At 40.8% G+C, this 20,787-nt stretch overlaps 1 protein-coding gene across 3 annotated transcripts in view; it reads left to right on the forward strand.

Moving 5' to 3' along the window:
* PTPRJ (protein tyrosine phosphatase receptor type J) overlaps positions 1-18,838 on the forward strand; it is a 72,250-nt gene extending 53,412 nt beyond the window's left edge. For all 3 annotated transcript variants that reach the window (XM_088166636.1, XM_088166637.1, XM_088166638.1), the window contains exons 8-24: positions 60-332; positions 1,518-1,790; positions 2,389-2,661; positions 4,187-4,468; positions 4,717-4,851; positions 7,401-7,611; positions 7,761-7,876; positions 8,449-8,536; positions 9,769-9,810; positions 10,771-10,858; positions 11,942-12,032; positions 12,834-12,907; positions 13,071-13,205; positions 13,602-13,721; positions 14,071-14,231; positions 14,694-14,829; positions 15,539-18,838. In XM_088166636.1, coding sequence (XP_088022762.1) covers positions 60-332; positions 1,518-1,790; positions 2,389-2,661; positions 4,187-4,468; positions 4,717-4,851; positions 7,401-7,611; positions 7,761-7,876; positions 8,449-8,536; positions 9,769-9,810; positions 10,771-10,858; positions 11,942-12,032; positions 12,834-12,907; positions 13,071-13,205; positions 13,602-13,721; positions 14,071-14,231; positions 14,694-14,829; positions 15,539-15,697 — 2,657 coding nt within the window. In that variant the 3' untranslated portion in view covers positions 15,698-18,838. The remainder of the gene's footprint in view (positions 1-59; positions 333-1,517; positions 1,791-2,388; positions 2,662-4,186; positions 4,469-4,716; positions 4,852-7,400; positions 7,612-7,760; positions 7,877-8,448; positions 8,537-9,768; positions 9,811-10,770; positions 10,859-11,941; positions 12,033-12,833; positions 12,908-13,070; positions 13,206-13,601; positions 13,722-14,070; positions 14,232-14,693; positions 14,830-15,538) is intronic.
* Positions 18,839-20,787: the final 1,949 nt, after the last annotated feature.

Raw genomic sequence — 20,787 nt, forward strand, 5'->3', positions numbered from 1 at the left:
TGCATGTCTGTGATCTGCTGTTCTTGCCGGTTAAGGAGTTGTTGCTTTACCTTTCACAGAGCCGAGCCCAGTTCATAATGTCACAGCAGAGTCCATTGGTGTGAGTTCTGTCAAGTTAAAATGGGAGGTGAATGACAGCGCTTCTGCCTCCTACACGTACAGGATAGATGTAAATGGTGCAAATGATACACTTGTGGACAACCTGACAACCAGTAAAACTGAAGCAGAAATTACCAGCTTAATCCCTGGGACACTGTACAAATTCACCGTATTTGCTGTAGTGGCTGCTGATAATACGACAGGAGAAGGAGTGTCCATAGAGCTATATACAAGTAAGTCACACTTTCTTGCAACCCTGTTCATGGTGGTCTGTGCTTGGCTGTGCAGGACAGGGCTCTGCCCGCCTGCCCAAGGGTTGTAAATTAAGACTGTTGCTGGTAGAGGTGATCCCATCCTGTTGCTGGAGGTGGCCACTCTGCAAGCATCAGATGTTAGTGTAGAAGCAGAATTGCTCTGGTCGAAAGCTGTTGGTAAAGCTAAGAGACTTTTCCCTGAGCACGGATTTCTTGCAAATTTGGGAAAGGGGCATTTGCATTTGTTTCCTAGAGTATGATGGCCTGAGATTGGCATTGAAAGAGGGTCCCACAAAGAGCACATTGTGCTGAGTGAACTTGTGTGATTTGGGGGCATATCCCTGCCATTTAGGTGCAGCCAGGAGGGAGATTCGGACAGTATTAGTTCAGGAGAAATCCTTTGTCCATCCACACCTTGGCCTGCTGAGTATTGAAAGTGTTGGCATGTGATGGTGGAGGGGTCATTTTGGAGCTGGCTTACAAGGCAGTAGCCCAGCCTGATCATTCCATAGAGTGCATTTGAAGGCGACTAGATGGCTGTTCTTATCATTTGTGTTTTCCTGAAATGTGCCTGTGTGTATGATCTTTGCTGACCAGTCAATGCCCAAAAGTCTCCCCTGTGCTGTCTGTCTTGAATGGCTAATTACCCTCTTTTCAAGATGTAGAAAGAATAGGGGGTCAGAGGGTCTGCAGATGGTTTCTCTTCTATGGGGGTGAAGTGCAGTGCATGAGGATGGGAGAAGAATGTCTAGTTGGTTACCGCTAATCCTCTTGTAGTGATATTTCATCTTCCTTGTATTTTACAGTACAGAGTTGCCCCACCAGTGTCTTTCTCCTCCCTTCTTCCCTCCTTCCTGCCTATTTTTTTTGGTTTGCCATTTGAAGGCCTACAAGTGGTGGCACAAGGGTGGCCTGTGCCCCTCCTGCCTTTGTCTGTGAAAAGAAAATGAGTCATGCTTGAGATGGATCAATCTCAATTTCCTATTACACATCTATTAATGCAACAGCCTCCAGGAATGACTAGGGGTGCTGTTGGGGTGCTGCTGCAGTCTGGACCATGAGTGGTGTGGGGGAAGTGAAGCCTGGTGTTGCTGTGTTTCTTGTTTGCATGTCTGTGATCTGCTGTTCTTGCCGGTTAAGGAGTTGTTGCTTTACCTTTCACAGAGCCGAGCCCAGTTCATAATGTCACAGCAGAGTCCATTGGTGTGAGTTCTGTCAAGTTAAAATGGGAGGTGAATGACAGTGCTTCTGCCTCCTACACGTACAGGATAGATGTAAATGGTGCAAATGATACACTTGTGGACAACCTGACAACCAGTAAAACTGAAGCAGAAATTACCAGCTTAATCCCTGGGACACTGTACAAATTCACCGTATTTGCTGTAGTGGCTGCTGATAATACGACAGGAGAAGGAGTGTCCATAGAGCTATATACAAGTAAGTCACACTTACTTGCAACCCTGTTCATGGTGGTCTGTGCTTTGCTATGCAGGACAGGGCTCTGCCTGCCTATTCAAGGTTGTGATTTAGTAGGAGCCTTACCTAGGGCAGATGCTAAGAACGAGTGGCTTCATGTAGAGAAGAAACATAGCCTTGATTGATTTATTTCTTTCTTTACTTATTGAAGACCAAACTCCCTCTAACCCCCCCACCATGAAACAAAAGATCCTCTGCAACAAGAACTAAACCAAAAGCCAAGCAATCAACTAAACTGAAATTGCCTGCTTTGCCAACCATATCCATTGCTTTCCTGCCCACCTGTCTGGATTCCCTGGGAGCTCTGCTTCAATGGTGCCCAAAGCCTCTCTCTTGGAGTGTCAAAGGGAGTTGAATGCCACTCAGAATGGCTTGTCTTCAGTTCTGTCTTAGCTGCCCACTGGTGCAACAGCCTCCAGGAATGACTAGGGGTGCTGCTGCAGTCTGGACCATGAGTGGTGTGGGGGAAGTGAAGCCCTGGTGTTGCTGTGTTTCTTGTTTGCATGTCTGTGATCTGCTGTTCTTGCCGGTTAAGGAGTTGTTGCTTTACCTTTCACAGAGCCGAGCCCAGTTCATAATGTCACAGCAGAGTCCATTGGTGTGAGTTCTGTCAAGTTAAAATGGGAGGTGAATGACAGCGCTTCTGCCTCCTACACGTACAGGATAGATGTAAATGGTGCAAATGATACACTTGTGGACAACCTGACAACCAGTAAAACTGAAGCAGAAATTACCAGCTTAATCCCTGGGACACTGTACAAATTCACCGTATTTGCTGTAGTGGCTGCTGATAATATGACAGGAGAAGGTGTGTCCATAGAGCTGTATACAAGTAAGTCACAGTTTTTTGCATCCTTGTTCGTGGTGGTCTGTGCTTTGCTATGCAGGACAGGGTTCTGCCCACCTGCCCCAGTGTTTGGAACACGATATTATGTTAGGCAGAAGTGCTGCACACAGCCTGCCTGGTGTCAGCAATGGTAATGTTTGAAGGGGTTTCTGTGCAGGGGGTTTTGTTGCCCTCTCTTTCCTCTGGGTGAAGGCCTCAGGTTGTTATTTGGGTTGCCTTCCACGGAGTGTGCATGGTGCCTGGGGAGCTTCCCCTTTTGGAGGTGGGCCCGTGGATGCAGCTGGGTTTGGGCAGCACGGGATGGTGTGTCTGTCAGCCCTGCTACTTTGCTCTTCCCATCAGCCAATAAGAGAAGGCTTTGTTACTTCTGCATTCCTCATGTTAGGCATTGTATTTTCCTCCTTGTTGTGCTGCCTTGTCCTTTGCTTTGTTTTTTCCCATTTTGACTGAGGTGAAATGTATCTGGCCCAGAGCTCCTGATTGGCTATTCCAAAGGGGCTCTGGGATGAATGTGAAGAATTGCTGGACTGTGTAGGTGCTACTTGGCTACTCAAAATTCTGAATCTGACTATAACATGGAAACATAGTTGTGCCTCTGCTTTTTTTGTCTGTCACAAAATGTTCCTGAGTGCTTCTGGAGTCTCTTTGTGACTTTAACAGAGCCCAGCTTTTTTTTCCTGTATTGGGGTAGAGTATGCTGGTCTCTGATGTTTCTTATGGAGCACTGATGATACTTCATATAACTATTCCTACAGGATAGAGATCAAAAGTCATGACTCCTCTAGAAACTAGGCATCCCTTATCACCAGGTGTCAGAGGTGGTGTTCCAGGGGTTTGCCTGTAATCTCATATAATAGCACTGTATTTGTAGGAATAACTGATGGTGTTACTGAAGAAAAAGAAATAGTTATATAATGCAGTAGAAGTAACTTCCAGTCAGTCACATCTGTTTTTACTAAGACTATTTCTTCTAGATGTGGTCATAAGGTTGCAGCTTTTCTATCATGTCCTAGAAGGTTCTCAGCCACACTGACTTGTTATCATTGCTGCTTTTAAGGATGGCTTCTGCTGTGTTCTTAATGGACAGAGATTAAATTAATTCTCTTATTTGTTGGCCCCTAAGAATTTTACATAATTATACAGGGATTTAGTGGTAGTTTACATACTACTCTGAAAATGTTCATAGATTAATATGTTAAAGGGTTGAACAGTACTTTGAAAAGGTTGCTGATCTTGATAGATACTCAGCCTATATTTTCCCAGTAACCCTATCTGTAGAGGAGGTAAAGAGCACAGAATAGGTCTGTGTAATGTGTTAAATTGTTGTCTTCCTCATTGGTTAACAAGTCCTTGTGTAGGCAGTAGGTGCCATGTAGGCATCTTTTTAAAAGGGGAATACTCAAGTTTTCCAAGCATTTATACACATAACATATAAATAGACAGCTTTTTCTATTAAGGGCAAGGCTTGATTTCTTACTCTTTTTTTTTTATTCCTTTTTTCTTTTGGCAGTACCTGTCTCAGTGAATTCATTTCAGTGTGAACCAGTGGCCAAGCAGCCTTTCCTAATGCTGAAGTGGAAGTGTCCTTTGGGTAACAACTCTGGCTTCAAAATTGAAATATCTAATACAAATATTTCACAGTCGGCTCCCCGCTGCACAGTAGAAGGCTTTGAGCAAACCTTCCAAACAGCAAGTTTACGTTTTTTTAGCACCTATAATGTTACTATCATAACTCTTTCAAATGGCACTAGAAGCTCTCCAGTGAACAAGTTGTGTCACACCAGCATTACTGGTAAGCATTAAGATCTGAGAATGAAAGGTACTTGTAGGACAAAAATACTAACTTTATGATTGCAGAATACCAGACTTGGTATGCCCTACATCATCAACCTGCAGATTATGAATAAAACAGTACATTAATTCATAGTCTGTGATAAACAATAAATATGCATTATGTGAACAGTGTTGGTATCACAGCCTTTTCTTGTCTGGTAACCTTTTATCAGTGTTTAATGTAATAAACATTTTTTTTGTTTATAGACCCACCTCCTCCAACCGAAGTTCCTTCAGTCAAGGCCATCAGCCACAGCTCATTGTCTGTTGAATTCTCTGATTTTGATTCACTGAATGGTCTATTAGAAGCCTATGCAATAATGATTACAACAGAACATCAAAGTAAGATGTGTATGATATTACCATGTAACTGAAACAATTTACTAGGCAGCATTGTTGTACACTCTAAATAGGTGTTAAACAGATAAAGAAGAAGCAGACTCAGAATTTCCAATGATTTTTCAGAAATTGAGGCAAATACCTTGCTTGCTTGAAGTCAGGTCACTCCTTGTTCTCAGAAGGTGCCTGTTTTCACTTAGTCGTTTCCTGCCTGACTTATCTTTGTACATAAATCTCGTATGTGTATTGCCCCTGTGCTGTTGTCACCTTGATTTGCCAGTGATTCCCTTCTCCAAGGTTTTGTAGTATCCTTTCTTTCCCCACAAAATAATTTTCAGAGCAGCTAATAGAAGCAGCTTTGTAATATGGAATGTTTTTCCCCTTCATTCTTCAGCTGAAAAATGCCTGCAGTAAGGTCTTAAAAGGAAAAGAGCTTTTTTCCTGATTTTACTCAAAACACTTTAACTAAGAGAGATGGGATGTGGGTGGAAGGTTTAAATATCATTGACAGTATTAATGGAAGTTAAATGCCATGGAAAACTAGAGAGTAGCCTATCAGACTGGTCTATTTAAAGCATCAGAACTGAGAAATAGGTAAATGTCTCTGATAGGTGAATGTCTAGTTATAAATCATTAAATTAAGGAACTTAGTTTTGTTGCATAGGTTCTGCTTGAACAACTGTTCCTTTTTTCCAGTGCACTGGAGGAATAAGGCACCTGATGGAGACAGTTTCTGCTAAGTAGGATTCATGCTTATCCTTTGTTACAACACTGGAAGTTCATTTTGCAGAATTTTGATTATAGCTCTTCCTTCAGTGGTTTTCCATTGCAATATATATCCAAAAAATGCATGTTTATATGCGTATATATATATAAAATATGTTGCTATGTTGCATCACATCAGTACAGAAAATGCCTCTTTTTCACATGCCTACTCAACTGCCACAGAATTCCTGATTTGAATGCCAGTTCCTTGCATGCAGCTCTGCTTGAAACTTCAGCCAGTCCTAGTTTTCACGAGCAGATTTGGTGCATTCTTCTGGTGCATTCCTTCTGGCTTGAATTGGAAGGTATTCAAGGAGGACTTGTAGGATGTGACTGAGAGAAATAAGGGAGGAAAGTTCCCCACATTTGCAATGTAGAGCGAGTGCTTTGATGGGAGTAGAAGACGGCATTACAGAAGACAGCCAAGCATCTCTTCAGCTTTATTGTTAAAGTAGCACAAATATTCTTGAGATGTTTCTCTGTTCTAAATCAGTCATGGTTACCTTTAGGATAGACAGAGGGAACTTCATTCTGTTGTGTAAGAAATGGTGTTTGAAATGTCTTAGGGTGGTATTCAATGCATCTACAAGGAGCTGCAGGTATAATCAGGGATGTACATCCTGTTGGAATGGAAACTAGGGACAAGACAGAGCATAACATATCTCAGATATATTGAACATCCATTTCTAAGCACTTGAGTTAATTGCAACCTCATCTGCTTTTAATGAGACTAGGTTAGTGGTTTAGAACAGTTGTCTTTGCACCCTGCTGCTGCAGAGTTACAGGGGCAGAGAGCTTTGCTGCTGGTGGTAGATCACCCCTTGTCTGCACAACTCTAGAAAAATTAACAGAGCTTTTCCACCTTTCAGAGCCTCCTGCAAGGCTTCTCCTTTTGAAAGGTGCATTCAGTATTACACCTACTTTTAGAAGCTTTGTAAAGGCTACAAGTCAGTATGGAGCAAACTTCTGTCAAATAAGTGAGATTCTTTGTCCTCCCTCAGCACTGGGAAGATTTGTCAGTTGGCTTGCTCTTGAGCTGTTGGGACAACTGCTAAGTTGAGCTTATTACCTCTTAGGTTACATGTGCATCAACTGTGTAATTGCCTCAAGGTTCTAGGGTTCATCTATAAGAACAGACACTGTCAATTGGTGCTGTTCTGCAAATACTGTCCTGTTGGTCACTGATCACTGTGGTAGCCTGTTCTTAATCTTCTGAAGGGGAAACTGTTCTAACCATTGTTTTGTCCAGTGCTTGTCTATGTCAAGGAAAGGCAGAAATTACCTCTTTCATCTCTTACAGTTTAGGTGTGAGACTTCTTGTAGGATAGAACAAGGAACAAGATCAGGACAAGTCTAGTGTCCACTCTAAATGAAGCCTGATGCTGTTTGGGTAGCACAAATGCTGATGGGTTTTTTCTATGCCATTTGCATTTTACTCTCTACATACAAGATTTGATAGAACATATATGGATATAGCTGACATGGCTGGGGAAGTCTGTCCACGAGGATGCCTGGCTCCAACATTCCTTTATTCAGAAGCTCCACTATACATGGTAGAAGTAAAACTAATAGCAAGTTAAAACAAATAACACTGGGGAGAGGTGGTGCAGTAGATTGCACTTCAGTAGAAGAGGTTTCTGAGATTATCTGTCACTCTCAGCCTTTCATTTCAGGCAGTACTTGTGGAGGAATGACAACTGTGGTTAATGTAACCAACTCAGCCACTGTGCCAATTGATACAAAACCAGGGAATGAATTATATCCATGGTGTTGTTTTTTTCCTGAAGGTTCTGAGTCTTTGAAGTCTAAATTGAACAACACATACAAAGATTTCCGGAAGAAGACAACAACTGCCTATGTTACCTATGTCATAAAAACAGAGCAGGCAGAATCACATTCTTCCAGTTCTCAGAATGGTAAAAACATCATTAATGTAGGCAAGGGAAATACAATATATGGCTACGAAAATGGACCATTGATCCCTCTTCATTCATACAGGTATTTATTTCAAACCACTCTATTGTTAAATTTTCTGCTGTTGAAATCTAGGAGATAAACTAATGGAAAGATTACAGATCTTGCTAAAGGCTGTTAAAACCCTGTAATGTATCTGGTTTTGTTTTTTCTTATTCCTTCCTTTTCAACAGGGCATGTGTTGCAGGTTTCACTAATATAACCTTTGTGGCCAACATGATTGAGGGGGAAGATAGTTATGTATCATTTTCACCCTGTTCTGAACTGGTTTTACTACCCCAGGATCCAGGTACAGTTCATGTCAAATAACTGTAGGACTGGTGGCTTGGCACATACGCAGTATGTGGAGATTCCTTAATTATGGCAAGTTTCATAATATCAAAACACCTGTGGGTTTCTCTGTATGAACTGTTCCTAGCTTTGCAGTGGCACTGCTCTGTAAATTCATACTTTGCTAGGTCTGTGGGTGATCCCTTTTTTCCATGTAAGATTCCGCTGCAGGAGTAGCCAAAAGCCGTGCTAGTCATGGCATGCTGAAAGGGATTGGAGGACACAGTGAGACTTTGGTATAGCAACAAGTGGCAAATAGCAATTGATGGTCTCACAGTTCTGTTAAAGTAGAAGCAGGTGTATTAGAATACAGACACTGGTCCTGTGATCTCAATTTTCCATTAATTGAATAGTTTCTGGTTCTTATCCTTACTGAAGTTTCAATCCTGGTACTGCCAAAGGACAGTAAAGACAAGATTTTTTAGTAGAGTGGAGCATGCTTGGTTAGTCATTTGCAAGGTTCTGCTGTAGCATGTTGATTCAGTTAGTTACTGAAGAGGAAAATGAGTAATACTTGTTCTCTTTTGTCAGGTGTTGTTGCTGGAGTGGTTATTGGATGCCTCTTGGCTATCTTTGCTGTAGTTGCTATAGGGGGGTTCATATTCTGGAGAAGGAGAAGGTAATGTGTTTGTTGTATTGGTTGTATTGAGCAGCAGGGTTTCACTTCAGTATCTTTCTCCTAAGAGGCCTCTCTCTGTCATGATACAAATGTCAAAACATTTTAAAATACATTATATAAAAATATTGTTTATATGTTACAGATAAGGGTTGAAGTATCAAACCACTTGTTTAATAACTTCATTTAAGCCCATAGTTACAAACTAATGAGTTGAAAAGAGCTAAACAAAATGAATTTTGTTTGGGTGGGAAGGGACCTTCAAGGTCCTTCAGTTCCAGCCCCCCCTGCCATGGGCAGGGGCACCTTGCAGTATCTCAGGTTGCTCAGAGCTTCATCCAGTCTGGCCTTGAACACTGCCAGGGTTGGGGCATGCACAGCTTCTCTGGGCAACCTGTGCCAGCACCTCACCATTCATGAATAGGGATGAAGTCATTCAGTCACAACTGAGCAAACATCTCAAATAATTGTGCTAAAAGTAATTGGGTGTAATTGCACCTCAGATGGTTTGATTTTAAATTACCCATCAGTCATTCTTAATTGCTTGATGGCCTGTCATATGAAACTTCTATTCTGGAATTTCCAGAAGCTGATGAGTTTGAGCTGGTCTCTGTTTCCAATCTTGCTCAAATAATCTGGGATGTAAGAGTACACAAAGGCTTTTTCCTACTTCTGACCATGTAGTACATACTTTCTGTGGAGTTAGCCTCAGGGCCCTTAGTCCAGTTTTCTTAGCTGCTTTGATTAACTGCTGTTATTTTTACAGTTGTGTCTAATAGCTGTACAACCATGGGAAGAGCTTCCTTTAAAGCTAGCAGCATTTCTTCTCATTCAGCTACCACTGAATGACTGACACATCTCTGAGCATTTCCTGTAGGGATTCTGGGATTAGTAGCAGTTCTCCTGAGATATCAGCTAGTGGTGCAGATCCCTCAGGTGTACATCTTCCACCAAAATATGTGCTTTGTGTCCAGGCTTTATACTCTGGTTCCAACAGAAAGAAGCAGTCCCATTGCACAGCATCACCAAAAGAAGGATGAGATTTTGGGTTTTTTATTTTTTTTTTTAAGTTCTAGATGTAAACTCCAGGGAGTTTGGGGTGGTTTTTTTCACAGAAAAAAGATGCTTTTAAAGAAATTGTTCTCAACAGGCACAGGAAACAGATAAGAAATCTCATATAAATTCCATTGACTTCTACTGTGAACCTATTGTGTCTTTTTTCTTTCACATTATAGGAAAGATAAAAGAAATACTGATGTGTCATTTTCTCCAATTAAGTAAGTTCATATCTTTTCTCATGGTATTTTCTGAGCTCAAGCGGTATTTGCAAAAATTACTCAGAACTCAGATACTTGTTTTCTCAGATGCAAGTTTTATAAAACTCCTGCAGTTTTATAGAGAATTTTGAAGTATTAATTCCTCATGGAAGTGAAAGATGCCCGCATGCAGACTGAAAATAATCATGTTGATTGAGACTTCTAGAGCCACCACAGGGATTTGAGTGTTCACTTCCTGAATCACTATTAGACAGACAAATGCTCCACATGGTTTTGAGGAACAGGACATATGAATGAAACAGACTTTGTGCACTATGAGGGAACAATCCAAATTATTGATAAAATACAAAAAGGCAAAATATGTTTTGTGATCTGAATTTTTCTTTTTTTTTAATGACTATTTTGTGCTGAGCCATTCATCCAGATAATGTTGTGATTGTAAAAGCTGGCCATGGAGGGGGTAACCACAATGTATTGAAAATCACAGGCACTGCAACTGAATCATTGGTTCAGGCACCAATTTTTGTGCTGGTGGAAAGCCATGGTCAGAACATCCCATGGAATCCCACCTCTGGAGACTTCAATGGTTGGGATAAAATACACCAGGGAATGGGGTCGATGCAATGGAAGCAGCTGACTGACACCTTATGTGATGTTTCTCTCCTGAAGGATGCACTGTTCTCTTCTTGATTTAACAGAGCAGTTAAATGCTATGCTTGATACCCTGTCCCCTGTAAATGCACCATTTTGTGGCTGCAACTAACATTCATGCTTTCAGTCTTAGATTCACATAATGAAAAATACAACTGCATGTGTCTAATCAGCCTTTTTTTCTTCCCCTCACCCTCTTCTGAAGAATCAAGAAGTAAGTAAAGCATATTTTTCTAACACATTAACTGGATTAATTCATGGCTTGTATACCTAACACCAGTTGCTGACACATGGCTTTTTTCATTTTAGATCAAAAATGATTAAAGTGGAGAACTTCGAGTCATACTTTAAGAAGCAGCAAGCTGACTCCAACTGTGGTTTTGCTGAAGAGTATGAGGTATGTGCCCTCAGTGAGGAGAGAACTTAATGACAAATATTTCTGGAAAAACAAATCATCTTTCCTATGGAGCATGCACAAGGCTTACTGAAGGAGAAGAGAAGGGTCCTTTTTTATAGAGATGATTAAGCTGTGTGTATAGCCTTCCCTTCCCTTATGCAGCTCCAAATTTAGTTGAAGTGCATGATAAATACTTCCTGCCCTGAATTATTGTCTCTGACTGTGAGCTTTTAGCATAGCCTGTTTGGCAGACCTCTCACCAGAGAAATCTTTGCCCTAGTCATATTCAGAGATAGTCTAGGGGGACTATATAATTTCTCTGCTCTTCAGTTTTCTCATCTTGGGTTGTTTTGTGGGTTTTATACATATCAAGACAGGTCTGTTGCTCACTGACTTCTGTAGTGTGTGGGTGTGATTTGCAAACCACACCAGTAAATAGCTCAGTCAGAGAAACAGCAATTGTGATTTGATTACTGACTATAAGAGTTTTTTAATGAAATGTGTTAAAGCTCAATTGTTGTAAGGAACAAAGGACAGGAAGGAAGTGTCAGGGAGGATTCTGTGTTGTCATGTGTGCTGTTAAAGAATCTCATTCTGTTTCTCACCTCCTCAAAGCTATTAATTGACTTTCTTTTTCAAATTCTGTCTCTTTGTACTTCACAGGCTGGTGCTCTAACTTATCTTCCTCTCAGATTTTGCTTCCTTCAGTTGGTTTATGATGTGTTTGCTCCTCTCTCTCTGTAATGTATGCAGAGCTTATGCAGTAGTTCCCTGCCTTGAGGATGGAAGGAGCTGGCATTGATATCAGTGTCTGTTTCTACAAAACTGCTTCCAGGCTTTTAAAGTCCATCTGTGGGTTTTAAACATGCTGCTATTCCTAAATTCTGTATTAATCCCTTCTCTATCAGATTTGCCACTGTCAGCCTCCCACTCTGTAAGATGATGATTTTTATTGACATTTATCCTAGTTTAACATGCCTACTTTTAGTACAGGACATGAGTGTTTGGGCTATTTTTCTGTTTGTCATGTTTCTGTATGATTGCTAAGTCAGGACCAGATGCTCATGAATCCTTTTATTGTAGGAACTCAAGTCTGCTGGTGTTCACCAGCCCAAATTTGCTGCTGAACTTCCTGAGAACAGGGGGAAAAATAGATACAACAATGTCTTACCATGTGAGTTATTCTCTATGGGTTTGCATCTTCTACTGTTTGAGCTTTTAAGTGAAAACCGTTGGGTTTGGCTAATCTGACTTCAGTAGTACCCAGAGGTTTTAAATATCATTTTCCAAATGAGTTAATTTGGGCTGCTGCTTTCTCAAAGGCACTATATAAGCAAACCTGAAAGAGCCTTCCCTCAAGGATATTTATTCAGAAAGCTTCTTTAAAGAACTTCCGCTTAACTTTGTGTGTTTCTCATGAATGGAAAATTAATCTGGGTTGAAAACACAAGACTGTAACAGTTGACCACAGACAAATAATTGTGCAGAGCTATGAGAAATATTAAGACCCTGCTGGTCAGATTTGCAGATGAAGTAAGATTTTAAGCCCTGTCAAGCTGCCTGTGGGCATTCCAATGTAGCAGAGAGTTAGAAGTAGTTGAAAAGTGAACAGTGGCAGGTACTTAAGGATGCTTTGGAAGAAAAACATCAGCTGCCATGGCAGCAGGAGACAAATCACTTTTTTTAATCCAGTAATTAAAACTGTAGTAAATTTTGTGTTGGATTAAAAATTACATAAATCAGCAATACCAAACCATATTTTAAATCAAAATAATCTGTGTTTTTTGAGTGTTTATCCTGGCCACTCCTTTTTCTGAAGGCTACTGCTATTTATGATTCCTAAGCTTACATTCTTATTCTTAAAATGCACATTGAACATCTTTTATTTAGAAACCATACGTTAGATAAACAGTATTTTGCTGAAAGATTACAGTTTGAAAACTCATAATTGTCGTTTCCTTTTTTCTTTCTGCAGATGATATTTCCCGTGTTAAACTTTCAAATCAAAGTTCTGGAACTGGTGATTATATTAATGCAAACTATATGCCTGTAAGTTGCTTTATTAGCTGAAATGAAATATAATGTGTATTTTTCTGATGTAAGCATGAGGGCTCATAATGGTATTTCAAATCACCTTTTATTTCTCACTGATGTGTGTGTGTGTGTATATATATATATATATGCACATTTATTTTGTGTTTTTTCTTTTTAGGGCTATAACTCAAAGAAGGCATTTATTGCTGCACAGGGTCCATTACCCAATACTATAGAAGACTTCTGGCAAATGATTTGGGAAAAGAATATCTACTCTATTGTTATGTTGACAAAATGTGTGGAACAAGCCCGGGTATGTTATTATCAATACTGAATTGTCCCTTGAAGGCAGCTGCATCTCTTGTAATTTTGCTGTTAACTTAGTGGTTTGGAGACTGCCCCCTGTCTTTTAGCAACCATCTTCTTGGTGGAAGACTGTTTTCTAAATTTAAAAAGCACTTTTTTTAAGCTTTTTCGTATTTTTCATATCTGCTGACTGCTGGAATAGATTGTCTCAGTAGGGTTGTGGAATCACTGTTGTTACTGGTGGGTTCTTCTCTCTAAAGAATGATTTTGATACATCTTCTCTTGCTCTGGTATAGCCCTTAAGAAGAGTGACGTGCTTCCTAGCACTGCTTCAGGTGGTATGTTATTTAAAAGTGAGTTTCATTGCTGTGTGGTGTGTCTAACACTGTAACTTTCTTGTTAGACAAAATGTGAGCAGTACTGGCCCGACAAACAACCCAAGAGCTATGGTGACATTATTGTGACAATGGTTTCAGAAGTTGTCCTTCCAGAATGGACAATAAGGGACTTCACTGTAGAAAAGGTGAGGACCACCTTGATTTTTGGTTGTTAGCGTGTAAATAATCTTGCGCTTATGCAGGTACCTGTAATATCTTCTGGACTGAACAATTAGTCCCATCAGCAAATACAATGTAGTAGATATGAGCTTGGAGTAAAGCACAAGGAAATTATTTCAAAGTATTCTCTACCACAGCAGAAGAAAGAGGGAAACAGGAATATCATTGGTCAAATTGCTGCTCAGTTGTACCAGGCATCTATGATGAAGTTGTGCTTGGCCCAGTACATGTGTCAAGAAGCCCAACTGTTACTCCCCTGAAGCCAGATTTCATTGTTTTTTTTGTTAGTTTTTTTAATGTCTACTCTTCCTGCAGTCCAACACCCCTGAGAGCCACATGGTGCGCCAGTTCCATTTCACCTCCTGGCCGGATCATGGAGTGCCAGAGACAACAGACCTTCTTATCAACTTCAGGCACCTTGTTCATGAGTACAACAGCCAGAATCCAATGGACTCTCCTACTCTGGTGCACTGCAGGTAGGAAGAAGGTGTTTCTGTTAGACTTTTGTCTTGTGGTTTTCTTACACTCAATTCCATTTCAGTGAGATTAAAACCAAAGTAAGTCTCTCTGTAAGGACATGGGCTATTTACCTTGTCAAACTAAAACTTTTGCCCAGGGCTTCAGAAACTAGCAGTGCTGTGTAGGTAGCAAAGGAAAGGATACAAAATATCATAAGAAGAGAGCATCTCTCCTAGTCTGAAAAACTGAATTGGAAAAGATGTCCTTCCAAGAGCTTGTATATATAATGCTGTGCACGTGCAAGGCTGAGAAGTCCCTTAGTGGTGGTAAGAGCCACCCCTCTGTGCTGCCAAAACTTTTATTGCCTGTGCCACTGAAATTGTAGGTGGCATCATCCTGGCTTCCCTGGCTTTTTTACCAGGCCAGCAATGAGCAGGTGGTTGAGAGGAAGCATAAACAGGCTGTCTGTGTCGTTGCAGCGCTGGCGTCGGGAGGACGGGGACATTCATCGCCATCGACCGCCTGATCCAGCAGATGGAGATGGAGAGCAGCGTGGATGTGTACGGAGTGGTGTACGACCTCCGCATGCACCGGCCCCTCATGGTGCAGACCGAGGTGAGGCTCTCTCCATCCAGCAGCATGTTCCTCAGATGGGCATAATCATCCAGATGTAGCTCTGAATGACAGGACAAGAAGACATTAAGGAGTTCCAATTGCTCATCTTTTGACTTCCCTCCTTCCTGCCTCATCTCTTCCCTGCAAAAGGAGTTGCAGCCAGGGACTGTAGTACATCCAAGCAATGTCTTAACAGAGTACTTTGCAGGACTGGCATTTGCAGCTGGAAGGAATCAAATCCTGAAGGAGACTTTTTTTGCAGACTAGTTTTACCCATGGGGTTTTATCTTTTAGCTGTGAGCCAGAATTATCTGGAGTCAAGTGGTCCCGGTGTGCATCCTTTGTGTTCTGCAGGAATACAAATATTTCTATGGAAATTACCACTTTGATCCAGAAAGGTGTATGGACTAAGGTGATTTTAAAAAGGCTGTGAAAACGCCATCATGAAAGTCTTTTAGGATAGCATTAGGTGCGACAGATCTGAGTTCTAGACAGCAAAACTTGATCCTAGGTTTTTTACTGGGGGGTTGATCAGATTACATCATGAGGTCCTTTCCAGCTCTATTTTCTGTAAACTATACATATAGATTCTAAAACATGCACTGTGATAACACTCAGTGCAGTGTCCAAACCTATATTCAGAAGCAGAATTACTTCCAAAATCAGGTATTTTTTAGAAATGTATTTCTTTCTCTCTTTCTCCCATCAGGACCAGTACGTCTTCCTAAACCAGTGTGTCATGGATATCATTAAATCCAAGAGAGAGAGGCAAACTGACCTTATCTACCAAAACGTGACAGCAATGGCAATCTATGAAAACATCACACCTGGGCCAGCCTTTGGGAAGGCCAATGGCTACCACGCATAGTCCAGAAGGAACCCAGTGCCTCCAGGAGATGTTACCTGCCCCTAGGAAAGGGAGGTGTCCAACTTGTGTTTGCTGGGATTATGTGCAGTGTCTCATGTCTAGCTTCTCCAGTTGTCTGCATTCAAAGGTGTAATCTGCAGGAGGAAAAACACAATGCTGGCAGGAGCTGCAGACTGATGTTACAAAAACCCAAACAACAAAACCCAAGCAAAACTTTTTAAAGTTAACAGAGGAATCTTGTTTCTTTTTCTTGGGAATTTAACAGTACTGATAGGTGAAATAGCATTTGCAGTTTGAACATTGAACTAGAGTTTAAATATTAAAATAATAACACAAGCTTTTTATTACAATTTTATATGATTTCATTTACAGACACCAGGCTGGTGGGTTGTTTTAATATATTTGATTATAAGTTTCAGGAACATATTTTATCTACTGTATCTGGTTACTTAGTTAATAGATATGTGCCTCTGTGATCTATTTTTTTCTGTTCCTTTTTATTTAAAAAAGGAGTACAAATGGCTCCTTCAAATGGACATTTATACTTGGAAATTGTGCCTTTTCTAGTTGCTACTCTAGGGAAAAAAAACAGCAGAGATTCTATTTTTGTACTGAAACTCTTAATGAGAACACAGATTTTTTTTTTTTTTTTTTAAATAAGGCTTATTTCAAACTTAACTGTAGTTGCACTGTTGGCAGGACTCTCCAGAAGTTTGGAGGTGAGCTTTGTTTATGCATTTCACCACAGATATCCCCTGCCTTAATGTTTTGGTGCCTCTGCCAGAGGAAAAGGAGTGTGGTCTGTCACTCCGAGCTTTAACTGTAGTTAAAAAAAGAGCAAGTGAATCTGTGAATGTGTGTGCGGGGGAGTGTGTGGGGGTGTGGATGAAGGACAGAATAGCTCCTCCCTGATCCTGTTTTTATACAATTTATAATGATTTATTTAAAGGTGCAATATATGATTTACTGAATAATTCTCACTCTAATAGAGTTTTTCTCAGGTTGGTGTCTTTTTATCATTGTTGTTGTTTTTCCTCAAACATATAAATCTGTGAAAATGCTGAAACTAAGGTTCCAAGTGTTCAAGCACTCCCAAACGGATCACCTGGCTTTCCTGTTTCTACCAAAAGACATAGCACAAAATTCTGCTGTAAAGACAAATTTCTTGGTTGTTTTAGCCATTCAAAACTGAGACACATCTTACCTGCCAGCATCTCACTGATCCAGTGTAATTGTTTTGTAATTATTTGCAATATACTGCTGCTTTTGTTTTGGCTGGTCCTTTTAGAAACTGAAGGAACAAGCAGAAATCCCCTGTTTGCTGATTTCACAAGTCAAAGATGAGATTGGATTTATTTTGCTGGTACATAACGGTTAGACTTGGGAAGGCATTACCAATGAAGGACTTAGGTAGCTTGGGGTGGGGGGAGGGTGTGTTTTTGGTCTTTGGATCGTTGCACTGGTTGCATTGTAGATAAATATGAAGTTTATGAATAATGCTATAGAATAGCTATAAAGCAGGGAAAAAAATCTTATGAAGGTTTAATAACCAGAGTCCCTGGAATTCTGCTGCTTTTTTGTTGTTGTTGTTTTGGGGGTTTTTCTTTGTTTTAGTAGAGTTGTCAGGAAACGCTACAGATGCTAGGAGTATATGTGGCTTTACATTGGAACCTGGCAACCTCACAGGATCCAATGTCAGCTGAAGGAGAACATAGGAATTCCTGGTGCACAACTGTAACTTTACAAATATCCTGAGGAATTTTTTACAGCCTGGTGTGAAACTGTGGTGTGCTCTGAGCAAAACTGGAGGACCAAACCACAGTGCACTTTTGGTTGTTAGGTTTTGAGGTCTGGTTTTGTTGTTTGTTTTTCTGTTTTGTTTTTTTGTTGTTTTGATTTTTGGGGGGTTTTTTTGTAAACAGCCACTTGTGGGTTCTTGAATATAATTTTGTTTCTCTTTCTCTGGAAATACTTTAAAAACTCTCATCATGAGGTTCATGATCCTGCCCAGCTTCATCCAAACTGGCAGCCCACAAAGTGGATCTCTCATTTGCATTCTTCCTAAGCTGCTGTCAGATGACAAAGATAAACCACTTGCACCAAAACAGAACCATTCCAAAAGAACTGGGAGGGAGGAAACTCTGCCCTTTACAGTCATGTTATTTTCTTTAACTCTTACTCTTTTGATTACTGCACACCTGTGCAGAGCATAGAGCCAGTATTTGTTACTCCAGGTTTCCCAAGAACTTGCTGCCGTAGGGTGGCAAGTGCTCTTTTGCTTCAGAAAGCCCTTGTTTTGTATAGCATAGAGGAGAGGGAGATGAGTCTTCCATGCTGGATGATGTTGTTTCTATTCTGTTGCAGCAAAACACCAGAAAATGAGCTAGGATAGTATGTGTTTCTGCCTAACCACTGCCCAGATCCTCTTAGAGAAAACAGATGGATCTGTCCAATTACTTTGGTGTTGGAAGCAGGCATCAAATTCTCTCATGTGCCACCATCTAATGAGTATCCATTTTTAAAGAACTCTGTGCAGGTGTTTTTCCAAAACTGATTGTTTTGGAAGCTGTGAGAAGGGACTGAAGGTTGAATTAAATGACTTCTTAATTCTGTGTCTGGGTGGAAAAAGTTGGTAAGGCTTCAACTGTTGTAAAACTAAAGTTAGGTGTAGTGTCAGTGTGAATAAGTAGGACATTCCTTATAGGATGTCTCTGCAGGAAAAGGACTACAGGTAATGCTACACTACCTTGTGGATCTGTCTTGGTCAAGATGACTTGAATTCCTGCAAAAGTTTTCTCCCTGCCCTCTGATGTTCTCTGTGTTATAGTTGCTGAGATCTGTCTCTTTGGTCAGTGTTTTCTCTCACTGTTGCTTATTTAAAGCTGTCCACTGGAAGCTCCACTGTGTGACAATTGCATCTCTTGCATTTCTGTTTGACTGTTTCTTCCCATTTGGAGCCTGCTTAAGAAGGGAAAAGTTGATGTGTTTCAAATAAGTGACTGAATATCTTGAAATGATGTATAAATTTTATTGTTTTCATATTTGTTGTACAGGAAATTTCAGTACATGTCTGCAATATTTTTAATGGTTTGATTTCTTCTTAAAAATACAAAAATAACAATTAAAAAGCATCATCCTAGAGCACTTTTTGTCTTATTTTTCCTTTACTGGGATTTTGTTTTGAATAAAATTAATTTGCTAAAATATCCATTTCATTTAGAAGGGCTTTATAAATGGAAAGTGGGCTCCCCTCTTCTGGGATGGCACTTGAATCAGTTGTGTAGTGTAGTCACTGGAGCTCCCTGGGATGATGTTAATCTCTCATTCAGACTTCCCTGGCAGGCCCTGAGTCTGAAGTTCATGTGTCCTGGCAGTTGGTAGCTTCTCCAAATGAAGAGCTTGATACCAGAAAGAAACAGGACCATCATCCAAGGTCCATCAAAGATTTCCATTTGCTAAAATAGCCTTGGGGGAGGACCGGTGTTTCTAAGACTTGATTGCCTCCAGAGAAACAAGAATGAGGACTTTTTAATCTTTGAAGACGTTGTGTTTTCTGGAGGTGGTGATAGAAGGGGATGCAGAAATATCTCTGTAATGTTATAGCTGGCTGCTGGATTACAGATCACCTGTCTGTAGAGGCATAGAAAATTATCTCAGTTAAGTGTCTTTCTCCTAAAAATCTTAGTTGCCATTCCTAGCTGCCATCTGAATCACTACCGAGGAGGATCACATGCTTGGAGGGTGATATTGGCACTCAGCATCTCTCCAGTTCATCACAGGATACTTACACTAAACTACAATCTTGTGATCCTCTGTGGCAATTGCTGTGTTTTCTGAAAAGACTGCATGGTGAGATGGGAAGCCAAGTGTGATTGTCTTGTCATTGTCCAGTGGGATCATGTGCAAGCCACGTGATGGTGGTCTTATCCTTGTGATATTAGGACTTCAGGAAAGCCAACTGTTCTGGCTGCCTCTTGGAGCCTTAGTAGACCTGAACCTGAATATCTGAAAATCACATTCTGTACCTGGTCTTGTCATGTATTAGTTTTACTGCCTTGGAGACTAAAGAGATGGAGGTCAGAGAGGAGAGGATGTAATGTTTCTGTCCTGTTCTTGGCTTGATAAATGGGATATATTGATGCTGCCTGTGCATGCCCTTCCTGGCTGGGTGTTATCAGGCAGCAGATAGAGTTCGGACATGAACATGTGGGTGTTTTTGTGGAAGAGGGTAAGGAATAGGGGCTTGGGAGGGAAGAACACCAGAAAACTTTGCACAGTGTGCTATTCTGAAGCAAAAATAAAAAAACCCCAAGGTCCTAACAGCTCCTGAATGTTCTGGGTAAAAAGTAATTAAAAATGCAGATGCAATCACTATGGTCATGGGCTGGAATGAGGGGCAAGCAAAGATTAAGTTTACTTGCTTCTGAGGTGGGTAGGTACAGTGTTCCCCACTTCCTGTACTCACCAGTGAAGTTACTGTACTTCCTATCTTCTTTTACTGTTGCACTGCTTCAGGGAGTCACGTAAGAGCTTGCGGTGTTGAAAAACCTCTGCCTGCAAACTGTTCAATTTTCAGCACTTTGCAGAAGTGTTTCTGATGTTGGTACCAAACAATGGCTCTCTCCAATCTTGTGTTTCATTCCATGTTTGTTACCCTTGGACTCGGCAAACCCCTTGCCTGTGCCAGCCTCCTGCCTGCGAGGGAGAAGGAGGTAAATGAAGCAGAAAACCTGAGTTGGAAGCACCAGGAGGAGCTGCTTCCTGCCAGCATTGTTGGCTGAAGGAGCTGTTAGTACATCTCATGTGGGGGAGAAGCTGGGAGCCCTTCTCAAGCTATTTCTTAGATCTGAAGGAAAAGATGATGAATCCAGGCCTGTTCTTCTTAGTCCCTGTAACTTAGCAGAACCCCATTTATTCACTCAAGTTGCTTTCCCTGGGTTTATTTCATTTTAAATTAATATACATAATTTCCTGACAGTCAGAAGTGAAGCTAGCAAATTATCCCTTTTTGCTAAGAAAAGAGTCTAGTTTGATCCCAAGTGAGTTACTTGAATTCACATTTTTATCTCCAATTTTCCTAGTAACCAGAG

The sequence above is a fragment of the Sturnus vulgaris genome, chromosome 6 (assembly GCF_052056855.1).
Source record: "Sturnus vulgaris isolate bStuVul1 chromosome 6, bStuVul1.hap1, whole genome shotgun sequence".
NCBI lineage: Eukaryota > Metazoa > Chordata > Aves > Passeriformes > Sturnidae > Sturnus > Sturnus vulgaris.